Source organism: Lepus europaeus, chromosome 17, assembly GCF_033115175.1.
Source record: "Lepus europaeus isolate LE1 chromosome 17, mLepTim1.pri, whole genome shotgun sequence".
NCBI classification, from domain to species: domain Eukaryota; kingdom Metazoa; phylum Chordata; class Mammalia; order Lagomorpha; family Leporidae; genus Lepus; species Lepus europaeus.
The window spans coordinates 16,414,908-16,427,631 of record NC_084843.1 but is presented as its reverse complement, the minus strand read 5'-3'; the positions used below and the strand labels follow the sequence as shown (position 1 = coordinate 16,427,631).

Genomic DNA, 12,724 nt, shown 5'->3' with positions numbered 1-12,724 from the left:
AGATGAGCCATGTAAAGGAGTTAATATGAGTCAGTGCTGTGTGAGACAGATCTGCATTTTGTCTCAGGTACTCCCAAAATGACTGCATGGGAAAGTTTTACAAATGAAAAAACCGAAATTCCGAGAGGTTAGCTAACTTTCTCATGGTCACACAGCTATGAAGGGCTAGAGCCAAGTTTGGGGACTTGGCCCCCATATCCTGGCTCAGTCCATGCCTCTGGTCATTGTTTGCTCAGTGACCTGTGCACTGATGTGTCCTCTGCACAGCTTCCTCTCATCCTGCCGCATCAATGTTTGCTTATTTCTTAAGGTCCATGTGTACAGTTCCTAGAGTGCCTGGGGCTCTGTCATTCCCCTCTTGTGCCACCGGTATCTGCTTGTCATCTCAGACGTGGGCTGCGACTCCCTCTGAAGCGCCTTCCTGGCCCCACTTCCTGTGTTCACAGTGGTTCCTGCGTGCAGGCCAAACCCCTGCCAGAATGGCGGCACCTGCTTCCAGCACAAGCGGAGGTCCAGGTTCCGCTGTGCCTGCGCTGACCAGTACGGGGGCAGATTCTGCGAAATCGGTACGGGTCTCTGCCAGCACTTCAAACAAAACTCAGGACTGCAATGAGGTCTCTGAATTCTCTTTCTATTTGGGTGCTGTGGTGAGACTGTGGCTCAAGTTGGGTTTCTCAAACTCTGCCATTGCTTCTGCTTCCCAGCCTAAAGGGCACAAGCTGTGTCTGGCTCCATGGAAAGAAAGCAGAAACCTGGGATGTAGTAGAGGCAAATCAGACACACCTAAGCATACCTGGGCCTCTCCCCACCTTCCACCATTTCTTCTATGAGCCAAAATGGAGGAGCTGAGCTCCCACCCTCACAACCATTGTATTTCACATTAAGCTAGGTTGGATGTGGAACATTCTGGAAATTTCATGGTGAAATCTTAGAGTGGCGAATATTCAGGCCCAATCTTATCACCTTTGTTACACGACTGAAGTCCTTCATGTCCATTGCTCTCTGTCCTCATGTCCCTGCTTATTTGTCTCTGAGGCCCTGATGACTGTTACACTGGTGATGGGTACTCGTACAGAGGACAAGTGAGCAGGACAGTCAGCCAGCATCCATGCCTTTACTGGAACTCGCACCTGCTCTTGCAGGAGAATTACAACATGTTTATGGAGGATGCTGAGGCTCATGGGATTGGAGAACACAACTTCTGCAGGTAAAAATTACTTTCTTTTTTCTTCCCTGTGCTCAGCCTTGATGGCTTTTTTTTTTTTTTTTTTTGGACAGGCAGATTTAGACAATGAGAGAGAGAGACAGAGAGAAAGGTCTTCCTTCCATTGGTTCACCCCCCAAACAGCTGCTATGGCTGGCGCTGCACCCATCCGAAACCAGGAGCCAGGTGCTTCCTCCTGGTCTCCCATGTGGGTGCAGGGCCCAAGCACTTGGACCATCCTCCACTGCCTTCCAGGGCCACGGCAGAGAGCTGGCCTGGAAGAGGAGCAACTGGGACAGAATCCGTCACCCCAACCGGGACTAGAACCCGGGGTGCCGGCGCTGCAGGCGGAGGATTAGCCTAGTGAGCCCCGGCGCCGGCCAAGTGGCTTGCTTATAAAGCAGATCATTGAAACTCATCAACCTTTCTAGGAAAAGTTTCCTGTCCAGAATAGGCAAGGTCATGCTGCTGCAACAAAATATCCCCAGCTCCCAAGGGCTCAAATACTTTACTTGTTACCAACACTACATGTGGGTTGGGAATGGTGATGGTGGGGAATTCAGCTCTACAAAGTGGCTCAATTACGAAGGAAGGGCAAGAAGAGGTGGAAAGTAGAGGATGCATTGTTTTACTGCCTTGATCTAGAAGTGACACATCATCTCATTGGTCTGAAATAGTCAAGTAGCCCCACCCAGCTACAAGAGAGAAAGGTAGAGAAACCAATGAGATGCCTAGAGCCTGACAAGCTCCACCACAAGGGTGTTCGAGTTGTCCCCAGTAAGGGTAATGCAACCCTCCTCCCCAGCGTTGACCCTGGTGAACTTCTCCCTCTTCTGTGTCTGGACCGCTCTGCTGGCTACCTCCCACTGCCCTTTGTTTCTAGCCAAGGCCAATTCCTTAGAAGATTTGTACATAAGGGGCACTGGTCTTTGGCCTGGCTTTTAGCTGGCTCCGTAAACAGGAGAATTTTCCTTGCACAAAACACGAATTACCTTGTATTTGCATTCACCTGAAGCTGGTCCCTGCATGGAGCTAGCATCAGGTATCCACCCACCCTGACCCCCAGCTGCCTGTCCATTCCTACAAATAGAATTCCGAGGTTCAGGCAGAGGGAGCTTACCCCCACAACGCTACTGTGGCCATTTTACTTCTCTGTCGGAGAAAGGTCTCCAGCAGGGATCTCACTTATTTTCTTAAACACAATTTGATCTGCCCCGTGGATCTGCCACAGGGTTTGTGAAACACTCCCTGGTTTCCTTGGGATTCTCTGCTGGAAGTCAAGGTTTTGCAAAAAAAAACTATAACCATCCTTATTTGCCCAGATTTGCTGGCCTACTGGTAGATTCAAATGGAACACGATCCCACATTCAAATGAGCAGAACAAGGCACTATTCAAGCTTCATGTGGAAGAGCATGAAGCCTCTTAGCCAACGGCCCCCTAAAGAGCTCCAGGGGTTCCCGAAGCCTTGACCCTGAGTTACTTGGGTTTTTGTGTATGTGTGTGTGTGTGTGTGCTTTTTAAGAAACCCAGATGGAGACAAAAAGCCCTGGTGCTTTGTGAAAGTGAACAGTGAGAAGGTGAAGTGGGAGTACTGTGCTGTCTCGGCCTGCTCCACCCCAGGTAAGCCCAGGGCTGTCCGGAGGGCTGAGCTGTCCAGGGGCACAGGGTGGTTTCAAGTTCTCAGAGAGAGGTTCCTGGCACCCCATTCCCCCACCCCATTCCCTCTCCACAGCTGCTTTATCTGTTCTGTCTGAGTGACAACCTACCTGCCTGGTCCTTGGATGCCAAGCAGGTGTGAGGATCTCTGTCATCGCTGGCCAGGTGGCTCCACTGCACACGCCCAGCCAGTGTGCTCAGCAGATATTTGTTCATCGCCCGGCGCTGGGGGCGCTATGGTCATCAAACATTGACTGGTCCCCCTGGCCTCTCGGGGTACCCCCGGGTCTGAATTCAAGCCTCACGGTCTCCCTGCCAGTCTTCGCTGCCCATTTCTGCTCTCACACCTGGGATGATGATGTGCACTCCCACCCCAACAGAGAGACGCTCCGCGCCCTCTCACGCTGCCCCAACCAGTTTCACTTCTGTGCCTTTGCTCTTCTGGCTGTCTCTGTCTATAATGCTCCATCCCATATCCATCCTTGTCCATTTCCAGCCACTCTTTGATAATTGACCCAAGTACCCCTCCGCCAGGAGGTCCTCCTTCTTCTCCCAAGTAGAGCACTTGCTCTCCCTCCTTGCCAACCCCAAGGAACAGAAGGAGGCTCCATCCATGCAACACTTTTGCCCTCTTCTTTGTAACCCAGTTATTCGTGCAATGTCCCAGCTCCCCTATTCGGCTTCATTGGGGTGTCCTCCCCTCCACACTGGAAAAGCTTCCAATTATACATGTGCCTTCATGAACAGCTAAGTGATGGATTTGTATATTTTTTAAAGATTTTATTTATTCATTTGAGAGGTAGAGTTACAGACAGAGAGGGAGAGACAGAGAGAGATATCCTCCATCTACTGGTTAACTTCTCAAGTGGTCACAATGGCTGGAACTGGGCTGATCTAAAGCCAGGAGCCAGGATCTTCTTCCGGGTCTCCCACATGGGTGCAGGGGCCCAAGGACTTGGACCATCTTCTACTGCTTTCCCAGGCCATAGCAGAGAGCTGGATTAGAAAGAGGAGTGGCTGGGACTAGAACCAGTGCCCATATGGGATGCAGGCACTGCAGGTGGAGGCTTAGCCCACTATGCCACAGCGCCAGCCCCTGGATTTGTATATTCGCACACACATAGAACATGTGTGTACATGTCAATCCAAGGAGTAGCACACTTTGAAATCCAGAGGAGAATGTAAATCTTCACGGTGAATCCTATAGACTCACTTTCTGTTAAGCACTGTGATTAGGAAGAAAGTTTCTTAGTTCTGAACCCTTAACTTCTGGACTGAGAATCACTCCTCTGCCCAGCTCTGAGGAGCTAGGGGGATTCTGTGCAGCGCGATTGATCTTTCTGGCGTCCCACAGACACGGACAACCTGGAGGGAAGCCCTGCGGAGCCCCTGGTCAAGATCCCAGGGTTTGACACGTGCGGGAAGACCGAGGTGGCAGAGAGAAAGCTCAAGAGGATCTACGGAGGCTTCAAGAGCACGGCGGGCAAGCACCCGTGGCAGGTGTCCCTGCAGACCTCCATGCCCCTGACCGTCTCCATGCCCAAAGGCCACTTCTGTGGGGGGACGCTGATCCACCCCTGCTGGGTGCTCACTGCTGCCCACTGCACTGAGTAGGTGCCTGCTGAGGGCGAGGGACAGGGCAACGCCACTGTAAGGGGTGCTCTCTCCTTTCCATTGAGCAGCATCTTGGCAGCTTGGGCAAGTCTGGGGGTCTAATCTAGCTCCAAGGGCAAAGGAGCTGCAAATTGGTCGAAAGCCACCACGTCACTGTATGTGTTCTCAAAACTGTCTCCTGGAAGACAAGTGGAGGGAGGCCAGGGCTGGGCTTGTGTTGTATGAATTAACTGTGGGATCTCCAGGGCCAACAGCCAGCCTTTGGGCAGGGCAGCTTTTGAGTAAATATCTGTGCAGGGAGAGACGTTATTCCTTCCCCTTCATAAACTAGGACTCCGAGTCCTGGGAAGGCTTAGCGTCTGGTTCAGAGTCACGTGGAAAGTAAGCGGGTGAATGGGATGTGAACTCATGGCCCTTATTTTTCCCTTGCAGCATAAAAGTCAAACATCTCAAAGTGGTGCTAGGAGACCAGGACTTGAAGAAGACCGAGTTCCACGAGCAGACCTTTGGGGTGGAGAAGATAGTGAAGTACAGCCACTATAATGAAAGAGATGAGATTCCCTACAACGACATTGGTGAGTCTGCTCCACCATGGACCTCCAGTGGGTTTTGTCCTGGTAGATTTCGCCACTGATGGACAGCTGAGGTTTGGTTCTAGAAGGTGCTCTTGACCACTTTGGTCTCTTATAGATGCTGTAAGAATTTATTCCAGAGCTTTTTTTTTTTTTTAAGAAAAAAAATAATTTTAGAGAGCAAGAGTTCCTATCAGTTGGTTTACTCCCCCAAAAGCCTATAATGGCCTGGGTGGGGCCTGGCTGAAGCTGGTAACTCAGTCCAAGTCCCAAGGACTTGAGCCATCACTGCTGCCTCCCAGGGTCTGCACTAGCTGGAAGCTGGAGTCGGGAGCCAGAGCTGGGTATCAGACTCAGGCTCTCCAGTATGGGCCATGGATGTAGCAATGGGCGTCTTACCTGCTAGGCCAAACACCTGCCCCGAGAGCTTTTACACCCTTGGGAGTGCACCGAGCACTGTGATAAACGGGCACAAGTTCTCCAGTTGAGGTAAAGGATGCCAGGAGCCTCATGCTGTACAAACAGCTTGGCCTTGAATCCGAGCTCCCCAGCTTATTAGCCACCGCCCAGTGCCTCAGTTTCCCCTCCTCTGAGGACACTGATGCACAGCTTGCACGTCCTATGTGTTAAGTGACTCCGTGTGCCGGTGGACGCCCTTGGCACCTGATGGACCCTTAGGAGCAGAGGCACTGATTCTTTGCACTGCTGCTCAGTTCTGTACCCACCCTAGCTCCCCTTCGTGGGGACTCCCTCTATCTCTCCTTCACCAGTAGTCTTGTTCCTTCTGCAGCCTTTGTTTAGACAATGGACTAGAAAGTACTTCAAAGTCCATTATTAAGTCTCGATACTGTTCTTGGCCTGAAGTGTTACTCCTTGTCGTGGTCAGTTCTTCCTTGCTGAGAGCAAACACCCGAGGCAGGCTAACTTTACAAGGGAAGGAGGTTTATTCTGGCTCACAGTTCTGGAGTTTCCTAGGTTGAGTGGGTCCCCCTGGGCTGCCCCCAGCGCTGGTGTTCTTGTGAGCTGAGTCCCAAGGCGGCACAAGCGTGGCGAGACACAGGGAGTGCAGTTCTCTGCCTCTGTCTGCGCCTTCATAAAGCCACCAGGATCCAATCGGGCCCCACCCCAACCCCTGATCCAGTCACTTCCCGAAGGCCCTGCCTCTGAACAACATAACTGGTGTAAGTTTCCACTGTTTCAGAACCTCTGTTTGAAGGGACAAACACTCAGACCATAGTGCTCCGCCCAGGGCGGGGTTTTAGAAATGAAATGATGGAGGCAGGGGTGGTGGAGCTTTGCTAGGCCCACCTTCCAAAGCACATTGAAGTTGTGAGGTCACACTCATGCGCTCCCCTCTCTCCCCACCCAGCTTTGCTCAAGTTAAAGCCCGTGGACGGTCACTGTGCTCTCGAATCCAAGTACGTGAAGACCGTGTGCCTGCCCGATGAGCCCTTTCCCTCTGGGACCGAGTGCCACATCTCAGGCTGGGGTGTTACGGAAACAGGTGAGTCTGGCCTCGCATCCTCCCCAAGCTCGGGTGAGCTACATCAACCAGAGAAGAAAGGGGCACACCCAGCTGCCCTCTGAACTTGGAATCTGTGTGTTTTCCACAGTGCCTAATCAGAAGTCAGCATGTGCTGGATCCTTCAAGCTCTAGCCCAGGCTCACCACCTACAAGGAGCCCTCCCCAGTCTCTATATCTGTCCTCAGCCCCATCCCACATAGTTGACTTTTACCAAGCATTGCGCCTATATCTGTGGAGACCTCTCTGCTTCCCTAGGTAGACTGGAAAGAAATAGACTGCAAAGATCCTGGATTTTAGAGTCAGATAGACTTGAGTTATGTTATTGGCTGCATTGCTTGAACAAGTGCGATTTAAGTTCATAATCATCACACGTACTGCCTCGATTTGGCATCACATCCACAGGAGGTGACAGAATTCTGTAGAGGTATTCATTGAGTTGGCCCTAGAGGGTGGGGGTCAGGTCTCACTTACCTCTCTCTCTCTTTCAGACTCTTTGGTAAGACTCTTTGAGAAAAAGTAGGCATTCTACAAAATTGTGTGAAATGAAGTTCTTGATTTGTCTCTGGGATTTAGTCTTACCTGAAAAAGTAACAAAATTAGGGTGATGGGGACAGGGTCGGGAAACATGAGGGATTCATGAGGTATGGAATGTTCTGTGTGCTGGCTAATTCGATGTCAATAGTTGTATTACATTGTAGTCTTATAAGTTATTACTATCGGGAAAACTGAGGAAAGGATGCAAGAGAACTCTGTTCTTTCTTACAACTGCATGTGACTCTATAGTTATCTTTAAAAAAAAAAAAACAGTTTTAAAGGCAAAAATAAATTAACCAAAGGGTTACTTTCTTCACAGTACTGACAAGATCACACCCTCTAATGCAAAGAAATTCAAAAGAGTATTTCAAGTCTTTCCCAAACACTAAAAATATACTTCCCTTCCCTTCCAAATCTTGCCCTTGATAATGAAAAAGCAAGAATTACTTTTAACAGGTCTGTATTCATGAAGAAAGGGAAATGTAACATACAGATTTGTCCAACGCTTTTGGGAAAGGAGACTTCTTGCTAACTGATTTTAGAATTGGCCAGGAAACTCTTTTCTGAAGCTATCTTCATTGTAGTCCACCTAAACCTTCTGATCCCTAGTCTGTGCAATATGGATTGGACAGTATGGTGGCTTAGATGGGGCTCTTACAAGACATTCAGGCTAGGATGTTTTAGTTTCTCTGAAATGCCCTCCAAGGCTGTGTGTTCAAAGTCAATGACATGTTTTGATTGACTCTTTACCTGTGGACCAGGGCACTTCATCCATCCATCCATCCATCCATCCACTCACTCCCCAAGAGTCTACTAAATGCCAACCTCTCTGCTCTGCCTAGGAAATTAACAAATAGTCAACACACCTTCCCTACCCTCCTAGGCCTCGTGGTCTATGAGGTTACAGAGGAGGCAACGAATGGCTCAGCCCCACTGTGATAAGTGCAGCCTTACAGGTCTGCACAGGCATGGTGACGCCTGAGGGAAAGGATCCATCAGCCTTGGAAGGTGACGCTTGCCCGGCTCCTGGAAAACCCATGCTTCCTGAGCTGAGAGCTGGTGGCCCTCTGGTACTGCTGGATTCTGGTGCCCACCATAGTGGCTTTTCTCTCTGCCCCACAGGGGAAGGGTCCCGCCAGCTCCTGGATGCCAAGGTCAAGCTGATTGCAAACACTTTGTGCAACTCCCGTCGACTCTACGACCACATGATCGATGACAGCATGATTTGTGCAGGAAACCTTCAGAAACCTGGACAAGACACCTGCCAGGTCAGAGGCTCCTCATGGTGCTTGGAGAAGGAGAGGCTGGCAGGCCATTCAGTCCCTTGGGCACAGAGGCTGTTGGGAGCCCTGGGCAGAGATAGGGCTACGGCACAGGCAGCTGGCACACCTGGGCACACATCAGTGTGGATGGCTCAGCTTGATAACCACAGTGGTCCTGGTGCCTGCATTGTTCAGTCAAAGACCCCCAACCCTCTGGTGTGTCGGGGGGGCATCATTAGCCCCATTTTACAGATGTTTTCAGAGGTTGTCTTGGCCTGGATGCTAAGTGGCAGGGCTGGAATTTGGACAACCCAGGTCTGCAGGATGCCACAGCCTTTGCTACTGTGCTCCACGATATTTACATGTGAAGATGGCACTGCTGGCCTCAGTATCAGGCAGCAGGTCTGAAATAGCCCAACGAATGCCCTAAAGGCCATTGGCTGGAAAGAGAAAGATGTGAGGCCTAGAGATTTTGCAGTGATATTAACTACTCATGAGGATTTAAACGAGAGAGACAGATACAGATTTTACCTTAGCACGCTAAGTGGCTCTGCAGCCATAGCCAGCCTAGGGCCTGCCTGATGCCCCTCCCAGTCTTGACTTTGGGAATCCCAAGCTGCTGAGGCCTGTGGTGTCTGAGAAGCTGCTGGAGAGGGAGGAGGGGGCAGCTCCACACACTGGTGCTAAGGGGACCTTGGGCGCTGTCCAAGTGCACTCCCCACAGTCCCTGCCTCTGTCAGGGTCTCATCACACAGGATACGTGTACCCCAGATGCCCAGAAACACCTCGATTTACAATTTTCTGCTGATTGTCCTCATAAACCACCCAACTATCCTGGAAGACCCAACAGGGCCACATTTGAACCCTAGATCCTTGATGGAGTCTCTCTACAAAGGGATCCAAAAATGACTTGCCCACCTTGAGCCCACTTTGGGTTGGGAAATGGAAATGACTGCTCCAGGGTTTGTGGCTCTGCTGTGACCCTTTCCTTCTCCCAGGGACCACAGGTATGCACAGAGAACTATAGGCAGATGGGTGCTATTTGCCCTAAGCTCCTGGGAGATAAGTCAGAGATTGTTCAAGAACAGAAATAATTGCTGCCGGCTCTGGTAACAGTGATGGGTTTGAAACTTGGTTCTGTCTCCTATTGTGTGGTCTTAACAGTCACCAAATTCTCTGATCTCAGATGCCTAATCTGTAAAATGGTGCTAACATGTCCACAAAATCATCCTAAGGTTGTGGCTAAGATGCCAAGAGGGAATTCATTTGAAAAACACCTGCTAGTTGTGGTGCTTAAGTGGTAGTGGATGTTTGGGAGCCTAAGAGCTGCTGTCACCCTCAGTGTCCTTCTCAGAATCCTCACAACAGCCCTGGGACACAGTTAACAGTGTGACAAACTGAGGCCCAAGGCTGGCAGGCACTAGAGCCTGGCTCAGAGCCCAGGACATCTAACCATGTGGACCACAGTGAATGCCCTGACCAGGGTGCCCCCTGAGTCCCCATCCTCCTCCCCTGTGTGTGCCCTGCTGGGCCAGGAAGGGCTGTGTCCAAACAGGGCCCCAGAAGGAGCAAGTCCAGAGCCCCTGAGAGCTCCCAGCAGTGACACCCTGAAGGGAGCCAGCGCTGTGGTGCTCCGGGGTAAGCACAGCCTGCCATACTGGCATTGCGCATGCTCCGCTTCCAATCCAGCTCCCTGCTAGTGTACAGGGGAAAGCAGTGGAAGACGGCTCAAGTGCTTGGGCCCCTGCCAGCCATGTGGGAGACCTGGGTGGCATTCCAGCCTCCTGGCTTCAGCATGGCCCAGCCCAGGCCAGGGCGGCCATTTGGGGAGTGAACCAGAGGATAGACAATCTCCTATTTCTTTCTCTCTCTCTGCCTTTCAAAGAAACAAAATAAGTATTTTAAAAAATAACCCCCCTGTGACTAAGAGTCGGGAAGTAGAGTTTGTGCACAGCATGGTGGCTACAGCCCTTGGCTCCTGTGCCAAGCCTCCCAGGCTCAGGGACAAAGGACACTGCTCATTAAAGAGTGAGTTTCATGGCACCGGAAGCCTGGGGAGAGCTTGCTTTCCACAGCTGCCCGCCACAGCTGGCAGCTGACACCAGCCCCTCAGCCCCGGCACCGTCTCTACAGCGTGGGGGTGTCTCCGAATGTACCGTGGCCCCTGAGGCTGACCCCACGCCCCTTCCTCCCCTAGGGTGACTCTGGAGGTCCTCTGACCTGTGAGAAGAATGGCACCTACTACATCTCCGGCATAGTGAGCTGGGGCCTGGAGTGTGGGAAGAAACCAGGGGTCTACACCCAAGTCACCAAGTTCCTGAGTTGGATCAAAGCCACCATCCAAAGGGAGGCTACTGTCTAAGCTGCCGACCTCTGAAGCACCTCAGACAACGTGGGCTCCTGGGCAGCCACAGGCACCCCATGGCCTCCATGCAGCAAGTGTCCATATTCTATGCAGAGACAACCACCGCCCAGCCGGGGCCTTCCTGGCCCAGCCTCTGCACCATTTCATCTGGCTCTTTCTGATCTCTCAAAGCATGATGGAACCCACACGAAATAGCTTAGGTTTGCTTCCCTTCCAACAGTTGTTCCTCCTAGAAAATCAGCATTCAGAGGCTGTCTCCACCTGACACCTGCCAACGAGGGACTGCAGACTGCCCAGCCTTGGGGGGAGTCGCCCTGGCCTCTTTATTCCTCATCCCGGACCGACCAGCCAGGTACTAGAGAGAGGAGCAATAATACGACGTAGCCCAGTTGCTTTCAGAGTTGTTTTAATAAACCCAGGTCTGGGGATGGGCGGGTGTTCCATTGTTCCGGCTTTTCCACTTGGGGCCATCTAAAGTCTGGATCTTCAGATGCAAGTTTGCTCTTCCGGCTTCTCTCTTAAGAACTGGCGTGGACACCACTCGCTCACAACAGCAGAGCCTTCTTCCTTTTGACGTGCAGGATCTCAGTGGCATCTGGGTTCACCTGCCCCCTGGGATCATCTCCAGACTCCATGGCCTCTGGCCCTCCCTGCAGAAATCAAACACACAGCCCGGAGTTACACGCAGCTCCCGTCCTGTTTCCACAGGAGATGCTAAGATAGCCCAGGAGCGTGGGACTCATTCGTCTCCACACCCTCTCCCCTCCTCCATCCTTCCCAGGAAAAAGGATCCTCAAGGCAAGAATGAAAAAGAAGCAAAGTCAATCTCATTTAGATACGGTGTCTTTTTGGGAAAAATAAAAGCATTTGAAATGCAGACTGTTGTAGCCAGCAAGTCTCTGACCCTTTCCACAAATGTAGCAAGCCAGCAGCCAGCACAGCCTGGGCTGCCCTGGCCGGGATTGATGTCGCCCCAGTAGGTTTGCCTCTGCAGAACTAATGGCTGTGACTTCAGAGAAAACCCTGCGGGAAGTTTAACCCACGTGTCATCCGCCCGGTCATCTCAGACCCGTGAAATTAGGCGCCTTGCTCCAGCTGCATTTTACACTTCTTTAGAGAGGCTGATCTTTGGCCAAAAATAAACTTTGAAAAGAAACAATGAGTTTGTCTTTCCCCCAGGGTCTCGCCACACTCACATAAGCCCCCTGGAGACCCCGGCTCCTTGCGTTGGCCAGTTCTGCAGCCCGCCGAGCCATTTCCACTTTGTAGGAGCCAGGAGGAGTCCAGCCAACACCTCTGGTCAGGTTCAAGTCCGATTTATACTTGACCTTGGGGGAAGAAGAGAAGCAAGAATATGTCAGCAGGGTTTGGGGTGGTTTGACCACTGAGTGGACAGGATTAGAAAAGCCGCCACAAGATGGGGAACATAATGTTGTCAGTAAAGCTAGGGCAGTGGGAACAAATCCATCTCATGCAGTAGCTCCCTGGCACCGAGGACCCAGTGTGCCACAAGTGGAGCCAGCCTTCTGCTGCCCCTTTCAAGTGATGGGAGCTTAGTGGTGCAGGGTTGGGGGTGGGGAACAGCTGGGTCAACTCTGGGCGCCTACTTTGATTTACTCCGTGGCCTTAGGAGAACCACTTCCCTTCTGTATGATTCAGTTTCTTCCCACGGAAAGTACAGGGCTGGGTTAGGTAACTACTAAGAACCCTTGGAAACACAGCCCAGCTGGGGCTCTCCCAGCAAACCAAATGGCATTTACATCCCAGGTCTGCCACTTCTTTGCTGGGGGATATTAAGTTAACCCCTCTGAGCCTCAGGTTCCTGATCTGTAAAATGGGGCCATACTGGGGTTATTGTGAAGCCTACAAGACAGGATGCTTGGGAAGCACTTGGCACAAAGCTGACTTCCCAGCAGAAATTCAAGAAGTGGAGGCGATTGTTGCTATTCCTCTGGGACTGTAGTGTTAAGGGCCTTGGGTCCTATCTTGGC

General features: G+C 51.5%; 2 protein-coding genes across 5 annotated transcripts in view; one reads left to right on the top strand and one right to left on the bottom strand.

Moving 5' to 3' along the window:
* The window catches only part of HABP2 (hyaluronan binding protein 2), a 31,435-nt gene extending 19,552 nt beyond the window's left edge, over positions 1 to 11,883 (top strand). Inside the window, exons 6-13 of the mRNA XM_062215259.1 lie at positions 447 to 566; positions 1,036 to 1,207; positions 2,728 to 2,825; positions 4,216 to 4,471; positions 4,908 to 5,050; positions 6,417 to 6,551; positions 8,229 to 8,374; positions 10,566 to 11,883. Of these exons, the coding sequence (XP_062071243.1) occupies positions 447 to 566; positions 1,036 to 1,207; positions 2,728 to 2,825; positions 4,216 to 4,471; positions 4,908 to 5,050; positions 6,417 to 6,551; positions 8,229 to 8,374; positions 10,566 to 10,730 (1,235 nt within the window). The 3' untranslated portion in view covers positions 10,731 to 11,883. The remainder of the gene's footprint in view (positions 1 to 446; positions 567 to 1,035; positions 1,208 to 2,727; positions 2,826 to 4,215; positions 4,472 to 4,907; positions 5,051 to 6,416; positions 6,552 to 8,228; positions 8,375 to 10,565) is intronic.
* Positions 11,123 to 12,724, bottom strand: part of NRAP (nebulin related anchoring protein) — a 69,049-nt gene continuing 67,447 nt past the window's right edge. For all 4 annotated transcript variants that reach the window (XM_062215255.1, XM_062215258.1, XM_062215256.1 and 1 more), the window contains 2 exons: positions 11,930 to 12,061; positions 11,123 to 11,383 (listed from right to left, as the gene is read on the bottom strand). In XM_062215255.1, coding sequence (XP_062071239.1) covers positions 11,279 to 11,383; positions 11,930 to 12,061 — 237 coding nt within the window. In that variant the 3' untranslated portion in view covers positions 11,123 to 11,278. The remainder of the gene's footprint in view (positions 11,384 to 11,929; positions 12,062 to 12,724) is intronic.